At 47.4% G+C, this 17052-nt stretch overlaps 1 protein-coding gene across 2 annotated transcripts in view; it reads left to right on the top strand.

Moving 5' to 3' along the window:
- PAPPA2 (pappalysin 2) overlaps positions 1-17052 on the top strand; it is an 86622-nt gene that overhangs the window by 37357 nt on the left and 32213 nt on the right. Inside the window, exons 6-13 of one of the 2 annotated variants that reach the window (XM_085068637.1) lie at positions 685-806; positions 1673-2165; positions 2682-2810; positions 3814-3905; positions 4182-4375; positions 5496-5633; positions 9141-9276; positions 9479-9701. In XM_085068637.1, coding sequence (XP_084924763.1) covers positions 685-806; positions 1673-2165; positions 2682-2810; positions 3814-3905; positions 4182-4375; positions 5496-5633; positions 9141-9276; positions 9479-9701 — 1527 coding nt within the window. Of the gene's footprint in view, positions 1-681; positions 807-1672; positions 2166-2681; positions 2811-3813; positions 3906-4181; positions 4376-5495; positions 5634-9140; positions 9277-9478; positions 9702-17052 lie in introns of both variants that reach the window. The other variant, XM_085068636.1, reaches the window with a different exon arrangement.

Genomic DNA, 17052 nt, shown 5'->3' with positions numbered 1-17052 from the left:
GGTAACAAGAGCACATGCATGTCACCCACAGACAGGAGGGTCTGAGTGCTGGGTAGCCTTGAGTCACGCAAGTAAACTGATTTTTTGGGGAATGAAGTGATTTGGAGCAGGAAAAGATGGGTCTAGAATGGAAGCACTTTGGAACCATCCCAAGTTGTCACTCATAACTGGCTCAGGAGCTGATCCCTTGTGGGAGTCCTGAGATTAACTGGTCAAGGAAAGCAGCGGAGGTTGGCCCGTATCACAGAAAAGTGCCTTTATCTTTCCTGGAGAGCACACAAATTGACATTATTGTGACTGGTTTGTATTACAATAATGCTGAAAGCTAAAACCTGACTGTGGGTTTAGCAGAGAGAGCCTTAATTCCATCCACTCTAGTCCAGAGGCATTGCCCTGGAAAGTGTGGGGTCTGTTAGCTCTGACTGATGGGGAAGGGACAGATTATTCATCCAAGACTACCCAGAGAGCATGGAATAGAGGAGAGATTAAATCCAGCCTGTCCCATGGCCACTCTTATTTCCCTGTCTTTGAAGAAGCTTATTCCAAGCAGGATGATATATGCAGGGAATTTCTGAGGTATTAGCTCTGCTTTTCCAGCTTCCCATCTGACCCCACCTGGACAACTGTGCATGGAAAGTTAATCAGTGCTGCTTAGACATGTCAGTGTCTGTGCTCTGTCAGCAGGGAGCAGGACACACTCTGTGACAGCTGTGCTGAGGATGGCACCTTCCGGCAGTATGTGCACGAGGCCTCTTCCCCTCGGGTCTGTGATTCCTCTGGCTACTGGACCCCAGAAGAAGCAGAAGGTAAATGTCTCCTCTCTTTTCCTGTCTTTTTCTGTGAATCCCTAGAGAGAATCTTGCTATGACAAAAAAAAAAAGAATCTTTTTTTTTTCTTTTAGAGAATCAGTTGTCATCTCTTTGCAAGGGTTCTGTAGTGAAGGAAGGACTTGGTGCCCAGGAGAAACCTGGTAATAGCCAGCTGGCTTTGAACAAACCAACTGGCACCCCAGTATTAACCCAAATCATTGTTCACACAGGTATTGTTGAGAGATACCAAACAGAGGAGCATTTGACTGAAATCAGTGTTAAAATATAGGTCTTGGGACCTCATTCAAAACCACAGGGACATTCACAGACTTTAAGATAGTTTTGTCCAAAGAGAGGAAGAGGAGCTCTGTGCTGAGCCCCACTGAGTCTGTGACGAGCCTTGGGCAATCCACTCCTCCCTGGCAAAATGAACAGCAGCAGGGCATTACAAGACCCTGATGTTGGTTTAGAGACCCACCTTGTGGGCGTGGTGGTGACTTTCAGGGTCATGCAGCTGCCATAGGAGTTAGTCTCTAACTATTCCTAGATCTTGGCACTGTGTCCAGCTGCAGTCTGGATACCATTGTCCCCACGTGAGAGGGCTGTGAGACACCAGGTCTGCTGAGCCTTGTGCATATGTGCATGTATCCAGAAGCTGGGAAATCAGTGGGGATTATTGCTTTCCAGGATATTAGAGCAGATGCTGCCAGCTCTGGGACATGCTTGTGTTGGGTGCAAACCCACATGGGTGTGCAGTTATAGCCCGGAGATGTGTCAAAGCACCTGCAGGGAGGATCACTGCTGTGGGTCTCCTGTGAAATCCGCTGTCTCCTGGTTGTCACCAGCTTCCTCCTTGTCCCAGGTCCCCCTGATGTGGATCAGCCCTGTGAGCCCAGTCTGCAGGCCTGGAGTCCGGAGCTCCACTTGTATGACATGAACATGACCGTGCCGTGCCCCCAGCCGGATGGCTGCATCCTGGAGCTGCGCTTCCAGCACCCTGTCTACCCCGATTCCCTCACCCTCTGGACCACATACCTCTCCATGGGCTCTCCCAAGGCCCTGTCTGACATTGAAATCCTGACACAGGAGGGGGACTCCATCCACCTGGGTCCCCTGGACACCTTCTGTGACATCCCCTTTACTGTGAAGCTCAATATCCCTAGGAAGATGTCTGGAGTTAAAATCTACACCTTTGATGAGAGGATGGAGATAGACACGGCCCTGCTGAGCTCCGTGCCCCACAGCTCCCTGTGCTCAGCCTGCAGGCTGATCCAGTACCGGGTGCTCCGTGACCCCCCGTTTGCAGATGGCTCCCCTGCCACCGCCCTGCAGGCACATCGCCACTTCATCGACACGTGAGTCAGGAGGCTGCTCTGCCTTGGGCTGAAGGGGTGGCTGGGCCAGGTTTGATTACCTCCTCCTGTCTTGTCTCTTTGACTCCCTGGATGGTTTTGCTTCTATTTTGTTAATCCTCCTGTCCCCCCACTCTGGGAATTACTGCATCCAGTGCCATTGAGGAAGCACGTGGCAGGCCCACCATGCTAGCACAACCTTTGTCCATGAGCTCAGCTTAACTAGAAGGAGCTTATTAAACCCAGAAACATTTTCCCCATCAATGCAATCAGTAAAATGACGTTTCCCCCATTAATACAACCAGTAAAATGATTACTCAAGCTAATGTCACTTCTCCCCATCTCAGACCCTTTGGAAATATGCAGTGTGATCTAAAAGAGGCTCTCGCCTCTCGTAGAGTATGAAAACACATCAGACCGTGATACTGCATGGACATACACGGGATATCTGTAGCTGTGGTGAGCAAATGTCAGTGTTGCAGATGTTGCTGTTCCCTCAAGTTCTCTCTGTTCCTGCAGGGAAGTCACACCTGGGCAGGTGTATCACTACCAGGTGCAGGTTGTCTCTGGGGCAACCTCAGGAGAAGCCTCCCCACCGCTCGTCCACATGCATGGAGCACCCTACTGCGGGGATGGCAAGGTGGCCACGTAAGTTGAAAAACTCCAGCTCTCAGCTGAGGTTCTTTAGGCTGTTGAGTCATCCTGCCCCAAAGTGAAGCAGCAGGTGGGTCCTCCACCCACTTATGGGTACATGGCTGAAGATGCTGCACTGAATCCCTCCAGCAGACTGAGCTGTAGAGCTTGTATTTTGTAAAATGCCGTGTGCATAGGAGGTGGAGATAGTCTTTCTGAGAGGCATGGTCTGCTTGAGGGGTCCAACCTGAACTTCCTTTGTTCTTGACTTCGGTGCTTGGATTCTGGCCCATCTTACTGAACTGTAACAGAGTCTGACCCAAAGGATCTGCCTTTGGAAGTGGGCAGTGTAGCTTTTTGCACGGGGCCCAGCAGAATTAGGTTCTGCAACAAGCACAGGTATGCTGTCTTTAGTGAGCTGTTCAGTTTCTGCTCAGAGACCCCAAATAATGAGGGATGCACCACCTGTACATTGTGAGAGACCAGTGCTTCACCTGCTCTGCCTGGGAGATAATTATTTCAAATTTCCATACTTTAGCTTTTTCAGACTTCAGCTTCCAGGATACTCGGAATCACTTTTATTTGAAAACAGTTTTCTTAGCAGTGTGATGAAAGGGAAAGGGAGAGGAACCTTCTCTCTCTCCCTTCTCCTGCCTCCTTCTCCAGCTCCCACTGAAACCCCAGCCCTGTTTCAGAATCTTCTGCCCTCTCCAACACTTGCTTTCTCCATCAAAAAGACTTCCTGATGCTTAGTTCTCTACTTCTTCTATTCTCCCATAGTTCTTGCCTCATAGGAAAGTCAGAGTACAATCATGTCTACTCCCATATGCTGTGATTTTTACCTCTTTTTATTCCCTGGCATGGTGTTTACTCTATCTAATTCCATATGTAGCTACTCCTTTTGAACTGCTTCTGTAGAAATAGAACCAAGATAAGGGGTCCTCATTCATGACTGGACAGAAGCACAGTGCTGTTGAGTCAAAGGTGTTGTTAATACATCTGGCTGTTGCCCTCTTAGGAGCCTGGAGGAGGAATGTGATGATGGGGACTTGCTGGATGGAGATGGTTGTTCCAGGAAGTGTAAAAAGGAAAAAGGCTTCAACTGTGTTGGTGAGTCCAAGTGGGTTGAGACAGGGGTCCAAATGATTGACTCCTTTCGAGGCAGGAGTCAAAACTGCTCGTTATTCACTCTGCTCCTTAGAGCAGAGGGTGATACTCATCATGGCGTCAGAACCTGCATTTGCAGCTGGACTGATCCATGGATCTTATCTGGAGCTTGTGGTGGGAAAACCCCAGGCTGAAGAGACAGCAAACCTCCCATAACGAGAGGAGGTGTGTGTGCCTGGAGCCTGGTTTGTAAGCAGCTCATGCCTGTTCTCCCTGCAGGGGAGCCAAGCCTGTGCTATGTTCACGATGGGGATGGTGTGTGTGAGCCCTTTGAGAAGACAAGCAGCATCCTGGACTGTGGTCCATACACTCCTGAGGGATATGTGGATCTGTGGGCAGTGAAAGCCTATGCCTCCCAACAGGATGCAAAGTCCTGCCCTGCTTCCTTGGTCACTGGAGAGCCTGTTGTGACGGTGAGTGAAGGCGTGGACAAAAAAAACCCAACTGACTTTTCTAGCAAAGTATGTGCTGGGGAAGGCACAAAATGAATAAGCTCTGGAAGCATTCATTGATTGCTACATTCCCAACAGGGAGTGAGTGGAAGACCTGGGCATTTCTCACACCCTTCCTTTGTCAGTCCCTGAGTTCAGGGACTGCAGTGCATGGAGAGGTGTTTCATCCTGGCAGGGTGCACCTCCCCCAGCCATGCATTTCACTAAACGGTGACCACCCTATCCCACCAGCCAAATGCTCCACTAGGAGCATGTGACTTGTCCCACTGCTGGCTTAAAAAAAATCCTCTAAGTCTAATACCTTATAAGGTCAGGGCCTGAAAGGATGAAATCACACACACATCAGCATCTGTACTGCTCCCCAGCCCTCTGATCTAAAGCCAAGGAAAAATCAATGGGAGAATTCCCATCTTTCATATGGGCTTTGGAGCATAGCCTGGAGGGGATTTTGCCTGATCAGTGTTAACGTGGTGTGTATGTTCTTTCCTAGCAAGCTGAAGAAAGGCAAAAAATATGTAAAGAGATCGTATTGAGCCCTTTACACACGTGTTTCTACTGCCTTGATATGAGGGAAAATCTTCTTGAGACCTGCAGCATGATTAAACTGCCCAGATATACATGTCTATTGAGGTGCCTCGGGCTCAAGTGTCTGCTCCTCTACAGTGACACCTGGATCTCCCAGGTTTTATCTGCCAGGCCTGTGGGGTTGTCTGGGATGCCACAGGGCATCAAACGGAACAGAAGGGTGTTATTCAGGCAAATGAATCACACCTTTGTATCTCATGAGCCCAGCCAAAGTCAGGATTCCATGGTCTCACCTGCCTGCTCACAGCTTGGCTCCTCGTTTGTCACTCAGCCCCACAGACACCATGAGATGCTTAAGCAACACATTTACAGCACTCCAAAATGGCAAAGGCCTTCTGTGCACATGTATGGGCACAGTGAGATGTCACTTAGGAAGCCACATCCTGTCTTCATGCCAGGAGCCACCTTGGGGTCCTTCTCAACATTTGTTGAATCCTTTGTTTTTCCCTGTCCATTCCTTGCAATTTTCTGTATTTAAATAATTCTCTTCTTCCAGGTATGTAAATCCCACTCTCATGAGGTGCCAAAGGACTTTTTTCAGGCTGCTTGGTTCCCCTGTGCTTCCAGTCAAGAGAATGCTAAGTACCCAAATGAGGAGAAGATGCTCTTGGGTGATGAGGGAGTTTGGCTCAAGGTAAGTGAGGATGCATGGTCAGACACAAAGGATTTGTTTGTCTTTACTGGTGACAAAACCCATCCCTTTCTGTCCAGTACGAACTACAGCAACCTTTAAAGCTACTTGTATAGTACTTCATATCCTACTGAACTCTGCAAATCCCAAAATACCTGTGCCTGGATCTTACTTAGTTATGCTGTAAGCAGCAAACTCATCCTGGGGCAGATTGCCAGGAGGAGGACTGTGCATGAAACCAAAATCCCACAGAAATGCCTCGAGGCTGAGAAACTCCTTGCTCCTGACTCTCCCCTGCAGTCAAGCTGTGCTTTAACACCCACAAAAGGTGGACACAGGTTGTGTTTAAAGTCCCAGTTGTGTTTGTTCCCCATGGCTGGGAAGAGCAGCAGAGGGCAGCTGGATATCCTCTGCCATCCTGAGGGGTCCTGAGCACCCCAGGGTGCTGCTGAGCACCCCAAGTCCACAGCAATCAGCTGTGGCACACAGGTCCTTCTGATGACTCCAGACCAGAGGTGGCACTTCTGTGCCCAAAGGTGCTGGTCCTGTAGCCCAACAGGGGCTTGGGGGCTGCCCTTGGGAGGCTCAAACCCCTCTGTCCCAGCAGCTAGAGGACAGGGACTCAAGCTGAGGATTAGGCCACTGGGAGTTTTACAGCATTGGGTTTCTGACCACAGGCACAGTTTAGAGGTTTTGTGGCTGCTGCCTGGTGTTGCTAGAAGGCAAGGCTCTGGCATGCTGCTCCCTCTGCACTCTGCACTCTGAGGGGCAGCTTGCCCTGTTTTGTTCGAGGCTCTCTAGAGAAGGCCTCTTTCCCAAGATGCTCAGACAACTTGGTGAATCATGAAACCTGAGTCAATAAACATGTATAATGCTCTGAGGTCCTCTGTCTCTCCAAAACAACTTCCTTTAACCTTTTTGCAATTTTCCCTCTCTTCCTCATCTGTTTGCTCACAACCCACTTTTCGGCTTCAATCTCTGGCCATGACAAACATGCCTCCTTTCTTCCTTTGCTAAGGAGAAAGCAGTAAGCCTCCCCCTCTGCCTTACCTAGATGAAAGCTTGCTTTCCACTTCTCACTAGGGGTTAAAACATGTTACAGTTTTATTGGAGCTTGTGGTCAGTTCTCTTCCTCTATGGATGTTTATACTAAAGACTTTCATTACTGGTTCTCCATGCTCTCTCTAGGAGTGCTATTATTTTCCGCTCATAAAATTATTTATGGACTAGTAATAAATATGCCCTTTTTCTTCCCCCCCCCCTTTTTTTTTTAAAGAGTTGGCCTGATTGGTAACATATTGGGTTAGGAAAGACAGCTTTTTGTTGACAATTTGCCTAGCACAGCTGCCTGCCTGGACAGGAATGGTGCTTGTGATGCACATGTATACCCACGTGCATGGAATGTTTGGTGGCCACCAACTCCCATGGCCATTTTCAAGCTGCTGCACCTGTGTCACCCGGGTTAGAGCTGCACCACGAAACTCATGAGGATGCTAGGAATCACTTCCTACAGTGTTTCTGTGAAGAGGTGGCACCAATGAGCAAGGGAAAGGCTGGGTCAAAGGATCGTAGAATGGTTAGGCTTGGAAAGAAGCTTAAATGCCTTCTAGCTCAAACCCCAGTGCCATGGGCAGGGACACCTTCCACTAGGCTAGGTTGCTCAGAGCTCCACCTGACCTTGAATGTTTCCAGCGGTCCATAACTGCTCTGGGCAGCATGTTTTACCACGCTCACTGTCTTGCTGTAATTAGGTTGGGGGCAAGAGGTGTGTGTGTGTGTGTCTGTGCCACCAAACAGAGCATCTGCCATGCCCCTTGGGTCTGTCTGCACATGGGAATCGTTATGATTTGCAGATCTCCAGCCATGCTTTGTTCTCAGTTTTTAATACATCTGATGAGGAAAGACATCAAAATCACTTGTAAGCAAGTCAGGATGTGTAACACAGGAAATTAAATAAGAAAGGGGGAGAGGGAGGGAGGAAAATTAAGAAGATAGCCTGCTGTGGCCAAGCACATAATATGTATTGAAAAGGATTGGGATGTTAATCAAGTCAGCTGCTCTTGGCCTAACTTGGGGCCAGCATCTTTCACCCTCATGCAGATGCACTGTAGGAAGGGAAAGACTGAACTCTACCTCAAGATGTTCAGGGAAAGCCTCACCTGACTTCTCCAACCACCTCTCCTCCCCTGAGGAGCCACACTTGGAGGCTGGGTTAAAATTGGCCAGGTCCTTGGGCCTTCACAGCTGTAGCTCTGTCCTGCGGGGTTCCTTGTCTGTGAGCGCTGCTGGCTCTTCTCTCTCTTTTCCTCCCTTCTTGCTTTTCTGTTTCTCTTCCTTCTTCCCTCACTTGTCTCACCAAGGGAAACAATGAGGATATACTAAATAAATGTTTGAGCCCTCTGGTCCACTCCTTGCATCCAGGCCAGCCATGTAAGTGAGCGAGCCCTGACTAAGGGAGCAAGGAGGCAGCAGTGGGGCCTCGCCCACAGGGCTTTTGCTGCTGAGCACCTCCCTGTAGGGTGGGACCCCTGGGCTGAAGCCCAAGGTTTCCTCCTGTTCCCGCGTGTGAACAATGCCTGACGTGCCATAAACTGCCCTGAGGCTATGCTGCCACCACAGATTGCATGGTTGTCCCCTCCATTCCCACAGCCTGTGCCTTGGGCTGTGCCTGGCCAGCTGGGACTTGTCCTCCTTCCAAATACACCTTTGCCTTGAATTTATGAGCTTCCTCCACGCCAGCATTCAACAAAAACACTGTATCAGGTGAATCTTGATCAAAACACCTCTCAGCACTGGGCAGAGGTGGGGGGGGTGGTACCAGGGTGGGGGAGAAAAACATTTCTATCTTCTTACTTCCAGAGAACATCTGCTCTGCCATGGTTGATGCCATGAGTTTCCCAGCTGTTTCCAGCTGCCTTCAGAGTTGTAGACAAGTGGCGAGTTGCTGGCTCTCCTAGGAGGCTGGGCTTCTTCCCACAAATCTTTCCACATGTTGTCTGGTGGACAGTTTGCTGTCCTAGTGGGTACTAGGGACTATTCTTTGGGCTTTTGTTTTTTGGGGGGGGGGCTTTTTTTTAATTGGAAATATTTTGATGGCAAGGCTGATAGCTGTTTTCTCGGGGTGCCTCATTTGCCTGGCCAGCTCTGTGTGCAGTGGAAGTCAGAGCCTGGTGAAGGAAGAGCAGGAAAGGGGTTATCCAGGTCTTGCTCAATTTAAAGAGTAGCAAATGTGGATGCTGAGAAGACACCATAAATGTATGGCAAGGTGGGACTGAATATGTGAGGAGAAGGCTAGTAAAAGGGAGAAGGGAAATTAGGAGGGAAAGGACTGTTTTGGCTCCCTTCTTCCCCCTCCCCTCTACCTTTGCATCCATTTGCAGCCCTGCGAGGTCTCTGACCCTTTATGCCTTCTCCTGCTGTCTCACTGTGCTACTTCTGTCTTGCCTGTATGGGATCTGGGAAGCTGTATTTGGTGTTCCTGCTCTGAGCGTCTCCTGCCCTCTTTCCTAGGTTTGCTTTGAGAGACCTGCAGTCCCCACCTCTCTCCTGGTCTTCCTGGCCTCCTCTGGCAGTGTCCCAAGCCAGCAGCGCAAACCGGTGGTCGCCGTCCAGCTGACTGACACAGACAGGCAGAACCGCTCTTTGGGTGAGCAACCTGTGGGCTGTGACACCAACAGGGACACCTGGAGCCACCACCACAGCTGAGATCTCTCACCACTGTCCCCTACCCCCCCACAGGGTCTTCTGCCTTCCAAGCTGCTCTGTTGGCATGTGGGGGGAGCAGATGTGAGCCGAAAGCAAATCCTTGGAGCTGGGCTAGTCACTTCTTTCTTTGCCCTGTCTCACAGGGGTGTACGAGCTGTCGTGCCAGCACAACCCCCTCGTCATCGATGTCACCCCTGGCCTGGAGGACTCGTCCCCTCAGGTTGCTTCAGTGCTTCTCAACTTCTCCTCTCCACTTGTGGGCGTTGCAGCCGTGGCTTTGCGGACCTTAGCTCAGCCTGGCTCCTCTGACCCCGTCACCACCTGCCTCCTGCAGCACGAGGAGGGATGTGGCCATCAGTGCTACAGGTATGGTCTCCTCAGGGCATGTCCCAGTGGCCTTCCTGGGTTACTGCTCCCCTCTGGGAATTTGTGTTTGAATTCTGGAGTTTTTATCTTCTCATTGAGTGCTTTGTGACTGTCCTCAGAAGGCTTTTGAGGTGGTGTTGGAAGATCTGATGTAATGAGTCTTGATTTGCTTATTTTGCTGGAGGGGATGGGAAAGCAGAAAAGCAGATTTTGTGCATGGCCTCTGCATCTGTACAAAACTGTGCTACAGGACTGTTTTCTGGTGGGAAAACCAAGAGAAGTTTGAAAATGGCTGAGAAGTTTTCTCTGGGGGTTGTTATTAAAGCTGAAGCGCTGAGCTCTTCAGCACTTATTTTACAAGCTCCATCTCCATCCATTCCAGCCTTCCCCGTGCTGTGGAAGGTGGGGATGAAGCTCTCCTCATCCTCTTTGTTCTCACTCCCACTTTATCCAGGCCTCTCACTGAGTCTCACAGTGCCCTGTTGAACATGGCAGTAACACCAACAGTGGCCTCAGTGCTTTAAAGTGCTCTGGTCATATTCCTTCTGTTGATGGCCCTGGATGGGTGAACATCCCTGATAACAAATGAGTGTGTGCGTGTGTTTGTCTTAAAGCCTGTGGGATTGTGTTACAATTGATTTATGTAGAGTTCTGGAAGCCTTGAATATCCTGAAGTTGCTTTTTACTTTTTTTTTTTTTTAAGTGCATGTGTGATTTATACAGAAACATAAATCTTAGTGAGTCAGTATGTAAATATTATTCTCAGCCTTACATTAAAAGATCAGTGTTCACCTGAAATGCAGCGTGTTTCCTTCTGGTAGCTGTTACAGCAATGTACCCACATGCTTCTAAGACCCTGGCCAACTGATGTGGTTTTTCAATTACATTTTCTCATCCCTTAAAATAATTTTGCATTCTCGTTGCTTGAGAGCTTCCCTCTTCCCCTGAGAAGTGACTGCAAGGAGGAAAAGACTCACTGGACACAGCTGAGCATTGACTAGGGATGAGGAGATGCCCATATAGGGGCAAATAGAGAGGAAAATAGATGTTTTCCTCATAGAAGTCTCATTATAGCTGAAGCACAACCCAGTTCCTGTACTGCCAAGGCACAGCAAGCTGTGTCACTTTTCCAGGGGCACAGCAGGATCCTCGTGTCTCCTCTTCCTTTCGCTGCTGTCCTGTGGGCTCCCCATGGCCTTGGCTTAGCAGCAATATGCTGAATTGCAGGAATATGTGTGTGCCCTTAGCAAATACTCAAAGTAAATCTGATTCCCAGAGTTTTCAGAGTAGAAAATTCTATTTACAGTATTGATTTTCAGAATTAAAGTCTTGAATATTCAGAGGGGGGGTTAGGCTTATACCCTTGAGTAGCCACCTTCTATATAGTAGTAGTAGCCACTTTCTAGTAGCCACCACTAACAGTAAAGGATCTTCCTCCATTAAGTCAGGAAACATTCAAGTATCTCCCCTTTCTTATATTTTAAAAATCTGTTCCATTTCCAAAAGTAATGCAGTATTTTTAAGGGCTAACAATTAATTGTATAGAAGGCAGGTGGACTCTGGGGAGGGAGGAAATCCCCTATAAAAATCCAGGAATAGAAAATCTTCAGAGGCTGAGAGACATTTGACTGTCAGAGATCACAGAACACTGGTGTTCTCCCTGTACGGAGTTGAACTGACCGTTTGCACGCACCCAGCCTCATGTACACAGTACGTGCATGCGAGGCCTTTCCCAAAATAACCTGAGAAAGGACAGTGAAAAAAGCAACAAAGAAATGAGGTTTCCTGCCTTCAGCCTAGAAATGCTCATTGCCAAAGTCATAAATATATGACAGGTTGGTATTTCTGTAGCATCTTTCATCTTGAAGGATCTTGCAGTGCTTTGCGGGCTGGGGAAAACATGAAGATGAAATGCAGCTTTCTCCAGGTCAGGATGCAACAGGTGTTTGACTCTAGGAAAGTACATACTTGTTTTGAAGAAAAGGTCACCTTCTGCTTTTGGACCCACTCAAGGTGCTGAAGGTTGGCAGGGCACTTGCAGACCAAAGCAGTGTACTGTCCTCACTGCCATCACCAGGAATCTCTCTCTACTGTGTCTGCCAGCACATCAGGGGTTGTTTGTGCATTCTGCTCCCAATCACAACCTTAGGATGTCAAGCAGAAATCAGACTTTTAGCAAGTTTCCACCCAGGAGACCCAAAGTCTCCCAGCTTTCATCCTTTTCTTTGCATTTTTAAATTGAGTCACAGTCCCTCCTGTTTGACTTGGTACAGGCTATACACTGAACCAGGGGAACATTTTTCATTTCCTTGGTTTTGTTTATTTTTCTCTTGCTTTTATTTTTAGGGTGTTTTATTTTATGTTTGCATATGCTGGGAAATGCCTGGGTGAGTTCACAGGAAAGGTGCTACAAAAGGCATCTGCTTTGTGTGTTTGTTTCCTGTGTGAGTTCCCTCCTCTGCTTCCCCAAAAGCAGGTGTAAGGCATCAAGGGGAGTCTGGTTTGGGTTCCTTTCATATGGAAAATGGATGTCAGAGAGAGAAAATTAGATGGAGGAGGGAGTTGTTTACATATTTTCAATTGATAAACTTCATTCAGCAAAGAGGGCTGTGTCCCAAACAGGTTTTATTTGGTTTGTTTTCTTTCTTCCAGGCACCAAATTTATGCAGGGTCAATTTATGAACTGTATGTGTGATGTATGTATGAAGATTTATAGGCACGCTGGGTAGAGATGCTGGTGTCTTATTTCACAGAGCTGTAGAATGGTTTGTGTTGGAAGATACCTTAAAATCATGATTCTTTGCCTCTGGGCCTAGGGTGACCCATAGATGGAGTCCCCATCTCTGGAGGGATTTAAAACACCTGTAAATGTGGCACTTGGGGACATGGTTTAGTGGTGGCCTTGGCATCGCTGGCTTAATGGTTGGACTATCTTAGAGGGCTTCTCCACCCTAAATTCTGTTTCCAGGGTCCTGACAACCACCTTTCCTGAGGAATGGGCTCACCCCTGCCTCTGAGACCTCCAGAGGTGCTTCTCCTCCAGCATCAAAGCTCATTGATCTCTGGCACTCCTCATGTGGGTCCCTAACTGGCTGATGGGCAATGGTGGCCAGGACTATACTGAGGAATTTGTTATTAATTTTAATTGGTGGCTTCACTGTCCAGCTGGAAGGTGTCACAGGTAACCCTCAGAGGTCCAGGCACCATTTCATGGGCTGCCCTATTCCATTTGCTCTCTGCAGCCTGGTAAACTTCTTCAGATTAATACTGTGTATATGACCTTTTTTTTTTTTTTTGGGGGGGGGTGGGGCAAGATGTCTTCTGCCTTTCCCTGAGACTAGCCAGACTTGCCTAGGGAAAACTATCTCCCAGCACAAGTTTTTCACAGATTTGTTCCTGAGTCAAACAGGAACAGCTTATTAACTGAGCAGCTTTGAAACAGGGTGCTTGGTTGGTGTCACCTTATGGAAAGGGCCACCCAGTCCAATACACTTGTTCCAAGCAGAGCTGACATGGAGGGAATGTGAGTTATGACACAGAGCAGTTGTGTGAGGTGCAAGGCACCTTTCCTTTCTGACCTTCACACAGGTGTCACCTTCCAGTGGTAGCTGGAGCTTGATCTTGATTCCTTGTTCTCTTACCAACATGGACCTTACACGAATCACGCAAAGCCTCCTGCCCTTCTCGTCTTCAGGGAAGAAGGGAGCAAGCACTGGGAGAGCCCCAGGTTTGCCAGCAGAGCCCTCAGTGTTTGCTATAGCCAGCCTCCCCCATTCTGCCCTGCCTTTCCTGATGTCATACCCAGGCACAGGGATTTTTCACAGGAACAGGATTAAATGCATCCTTCAGAAGGTTCTCTTATCTCCTGTCACAAGCTGCAGGAGGTGATGAGTCCACCATCTCCCCTGCTAAGCTATTCTCATATCCAGCAGCCCTCTCTGCTGAGAAGGTGCCTCTGATTTCAAGATGAAAGTTGTTGCTTTTGCTCCATCCTTGTCAGAAAGGTCTGAATGCCTCCTGCCAGCAGACAACTTTTCTGTGTCTGCATGTCTGTACAGAGCCATCAGATCCTCTCACTATCTCCTCTCTGTCATGATAAATATTTTTTGCTCCTTAAATCTTACAGCATACGTTTTGCAGCCCAGCTATGGCTTCTGCTTGCAGCTCCCTTTTGAAATCCCTTTTGCTATTTTTATGTCTTTTATGGTGATTGATGTGGCTCAGAAATGAATTCCTCTGGACACGATGAGAAAATGAGGTAGAGTGGGTTCCTGTGGAGATCGGATATGGATAAAGATGTTCTTTGGGTACAGTCTGTCCTGGCGTAGGTTGGGAAGGTGACTAGACCAAACCTGACATCCCACTCAACCTCACTTTCTGTGCCTCTATACAACTATTTTGATGTAGTAAACAACAACAAAAAAAAAAAAACATGGAAAGAAACCTTCTGGAAATACATTAAGATTGATCTACTCTTGCTTCTTCTTTTCCCCTTTGCCACTATGCTTATGGAGGGGCTAACAGGTCATTTGATGTCTTACTGGTGCCTTTTCTCTGTCTCTGAGGTAGATGACAGCAGATGACTCACAGGGGTGTTATTTTTGCCACATTCCTTTGGGAGTCACGTACAGAAGCAAACACCTTTTCTTGAGATGGCAACCTCAGTGCAGATCGTAATCAAGAAGCATCACTACCGCTGGGTCTGTACACGCAGCCTGCTCCCACAAGAATGGTTGCCATCAGATTTACTGGAAAAGTGAGACCTTTCACCTTCCTGGGAAACATGCCTGAAGGGAGACATTCCCAAGTATTTCCAAAACACCTTTGCTCATTTCCTAGCTATTCTCTTTTGCTAGACCGCATGGGGTAAACACCTTTTATCTCACTGATGTTGAGTGCTACAATCCAGACTCCACCAGAGTACATGCAGTGACAACTTTTAACTTAAGGAGATTTGGCTGAAGCCTTTACTTTTCTGTCAACATCTCCTAAAACCCCCTCTGCCCAAAAATTCACACCACGAGAAGAACTTACAAGTTTCTGCTGTTAAGAGTTGGAGCTTGATGATAAGAGATGTTTTAACAGCAATCTTGGGGTTGAAAGCTTGAATACAGCAATGTATAGATGATTTATTATATTTTAGGCAGCTGCACTGCATTTGACTTGGCTTAGTTTGATGGGGGTAAATCCATCAATATTTTCTGTGTTGCATTAAATAACAGCTGTAAAACATGAAATTTTAGCTTTTCAGAATTTGGGATTTGTCACAACAAAGTTACGTTATCATACAAACTTTGCCACCACTGGCTCAATGTGCTCCATTTCTAGTAGTGGCTTTCTGCTTTTATTCTGGAAGGATGAAGGATCCCAGAGGAAAAGTTTTGCTCTAGTTTACAGAATTGTTCCCATTTCAGAACAAAGCTCTTACCGTTCTGGAGCAGTTAGGGCCGTCACTAGGCAGAATTTCGCAGATTTCCAGACCTGAAACTTTCTTTGATGTATAAGTTATAGAACTTGGTGAGCCCAGAGCATCTTGCAGGCTTGTGCTGACATGAAATAAGTTAGGAGAAAAACCTTGGTATTTTGTAAAAATGTTGTTGACAAATCATTAGTTTGAGCTTCAAAAGATGCTGGGATGGAAGTGGAAATTTTTTTTGATGTTTCAGGCAGAAAAAAAGTAAAAAAATATTGGCTTGTCCCACATCTTATATGGCCTGAATCAGAAATGGGCAGAAGTAAGGAGTTTGCAGCTGTGATACAGGAATTTCATTTATCATCAAAAGCAGAAAGAGCTCCTTCATGCTGAGATCAGAACTGGGCTAACTGCACCATTTCCTTGTCCAGCCTTTGTTAGGGTGTTCCAGGGGCTGGGAGCTGTGATTTATTCCATCACTTTACCCGAGCCCTAGCATAGCATGAGGATCATGATGGGGCCAGGTCACAGGGCTTTTTTCTTTTTTGACCTGCACTTGTTCATCATCAGAGCATCCTGGCCCCAAGTACAGCAGTGATGATGCTGATAAAGGAAGCAATCAAGGCAATGTTTGTAGGTAGGGTTGATACATATTCTTCTAAGATTGATATATTTGAGAAAATCAGATGGTTTTTAGTGACATGAGCTGCTCTTCAGGTCTGGAATAGCAGCCCCAGCCTTCAAAGATAGGTGTAGGATGAGCACAGCTCCTCAGAATTTGAGCTGATTGGTCTCAGATAATTTCCAAAATAAAATCTAGGAGGTATTTGTGGGATTAAGGGTGTTGTTAATCACAGAGAAAACAGAGCTAAGTTAGTCATCTTTTGGGACGAAGAGAAAGGTAATTATTTTAACCCAAACCTTTCTATGATTTCTAAAATATATCTACATGCACATAGGGAACATGTGCATAAGTATATATATATAATGTATGTACAAAGAAATATTTTGTTATGACCTGTAATTATCAATCTCTTATGCATAACTACCCTATACAACATTTTGTATTTATAATACATAACACATTTGCTGATAACTGGGATCTATTTTCTACCACATTGTTGGTTACATTTCTGAACTGGTGGAAAACCAAAATGTCCCTGGTAGTGCTCAAAAGGATTAGCGCTTCATTTAATTGTTATTGAATAACAGTGTTGTCCCAACTGCCAAGGCTGCCCCAGACAATGTGCTGTCCCTGTACCAGCATCCTGACCATCAGCTGTGAGGGTGCTGAGGCCCTGGCACAGGCTGCCCACAGAAGCTCTGGCTGCCCCTGGATCCCTGGAAGTGTTCCAGGCCAGTTTGGATGGTGCTTGGAGCAGCCTGGGCTAGTGGAAAGGTGCATCTCCATGTGTACCCATGACTGGTGAGGAAGGGGATGGAATGAAGAAGCAAGGCTGGAAAGAGGACATGTGTGTCGAGAGACAAACACACAAGGAAGTTTAGGACAGCAGCTCCATCACTGGGTGGTGGAACTGGGGATGGGAGCATGTGTGAGCCAGGGGCACAGACAGGGAGCAGAGAACTGCCCGGAGAAGGTGACTGCAGAGGGGAGGGGAGAGGGCTACAATTGGTACCAGATGCCCTCAGAAGCTAATGACCTGACAAATGCTGTGCTCATAAAACAAATTCTTTAAAAAGGAAGCAAATGGAAATATAAGCTAGTGAAAGAATTTGCAGCAGCTGCCCTGAAACCATTTCTCACTTCATAAACAGGTCTGCATTGAAAAAACAGCCCCTTTCTTCTTGTTCTCCTTTGTGGTCCCCTCCTGTGCCCACCGGCTCTTTTAGGGCTGTGGCCTGCAGGTTTCCACCGTGTCTTTGGCTCGGTGGACTTGTCCAGAGTCAACAGCACATTGCGTTCCCTTAAGGTCTGCA

This window comes from Lichenostomus cassidix, chromosome 8, assembly GCF_008360975.1.
Source record: "Lichenostomus cassidix isolate B80296 chromosome 8, HeHo_3.0, whole genome shotgun sequence".
NCBI lineage: Eukaryota > Metazoa > Chordata > Aves > Passeriformes > Meliphagidae > Lichenostomus > Lichenostomus cassidix.
This window is presented reverse-complemented; position numbering and strand designations above follow the sequence as displayed.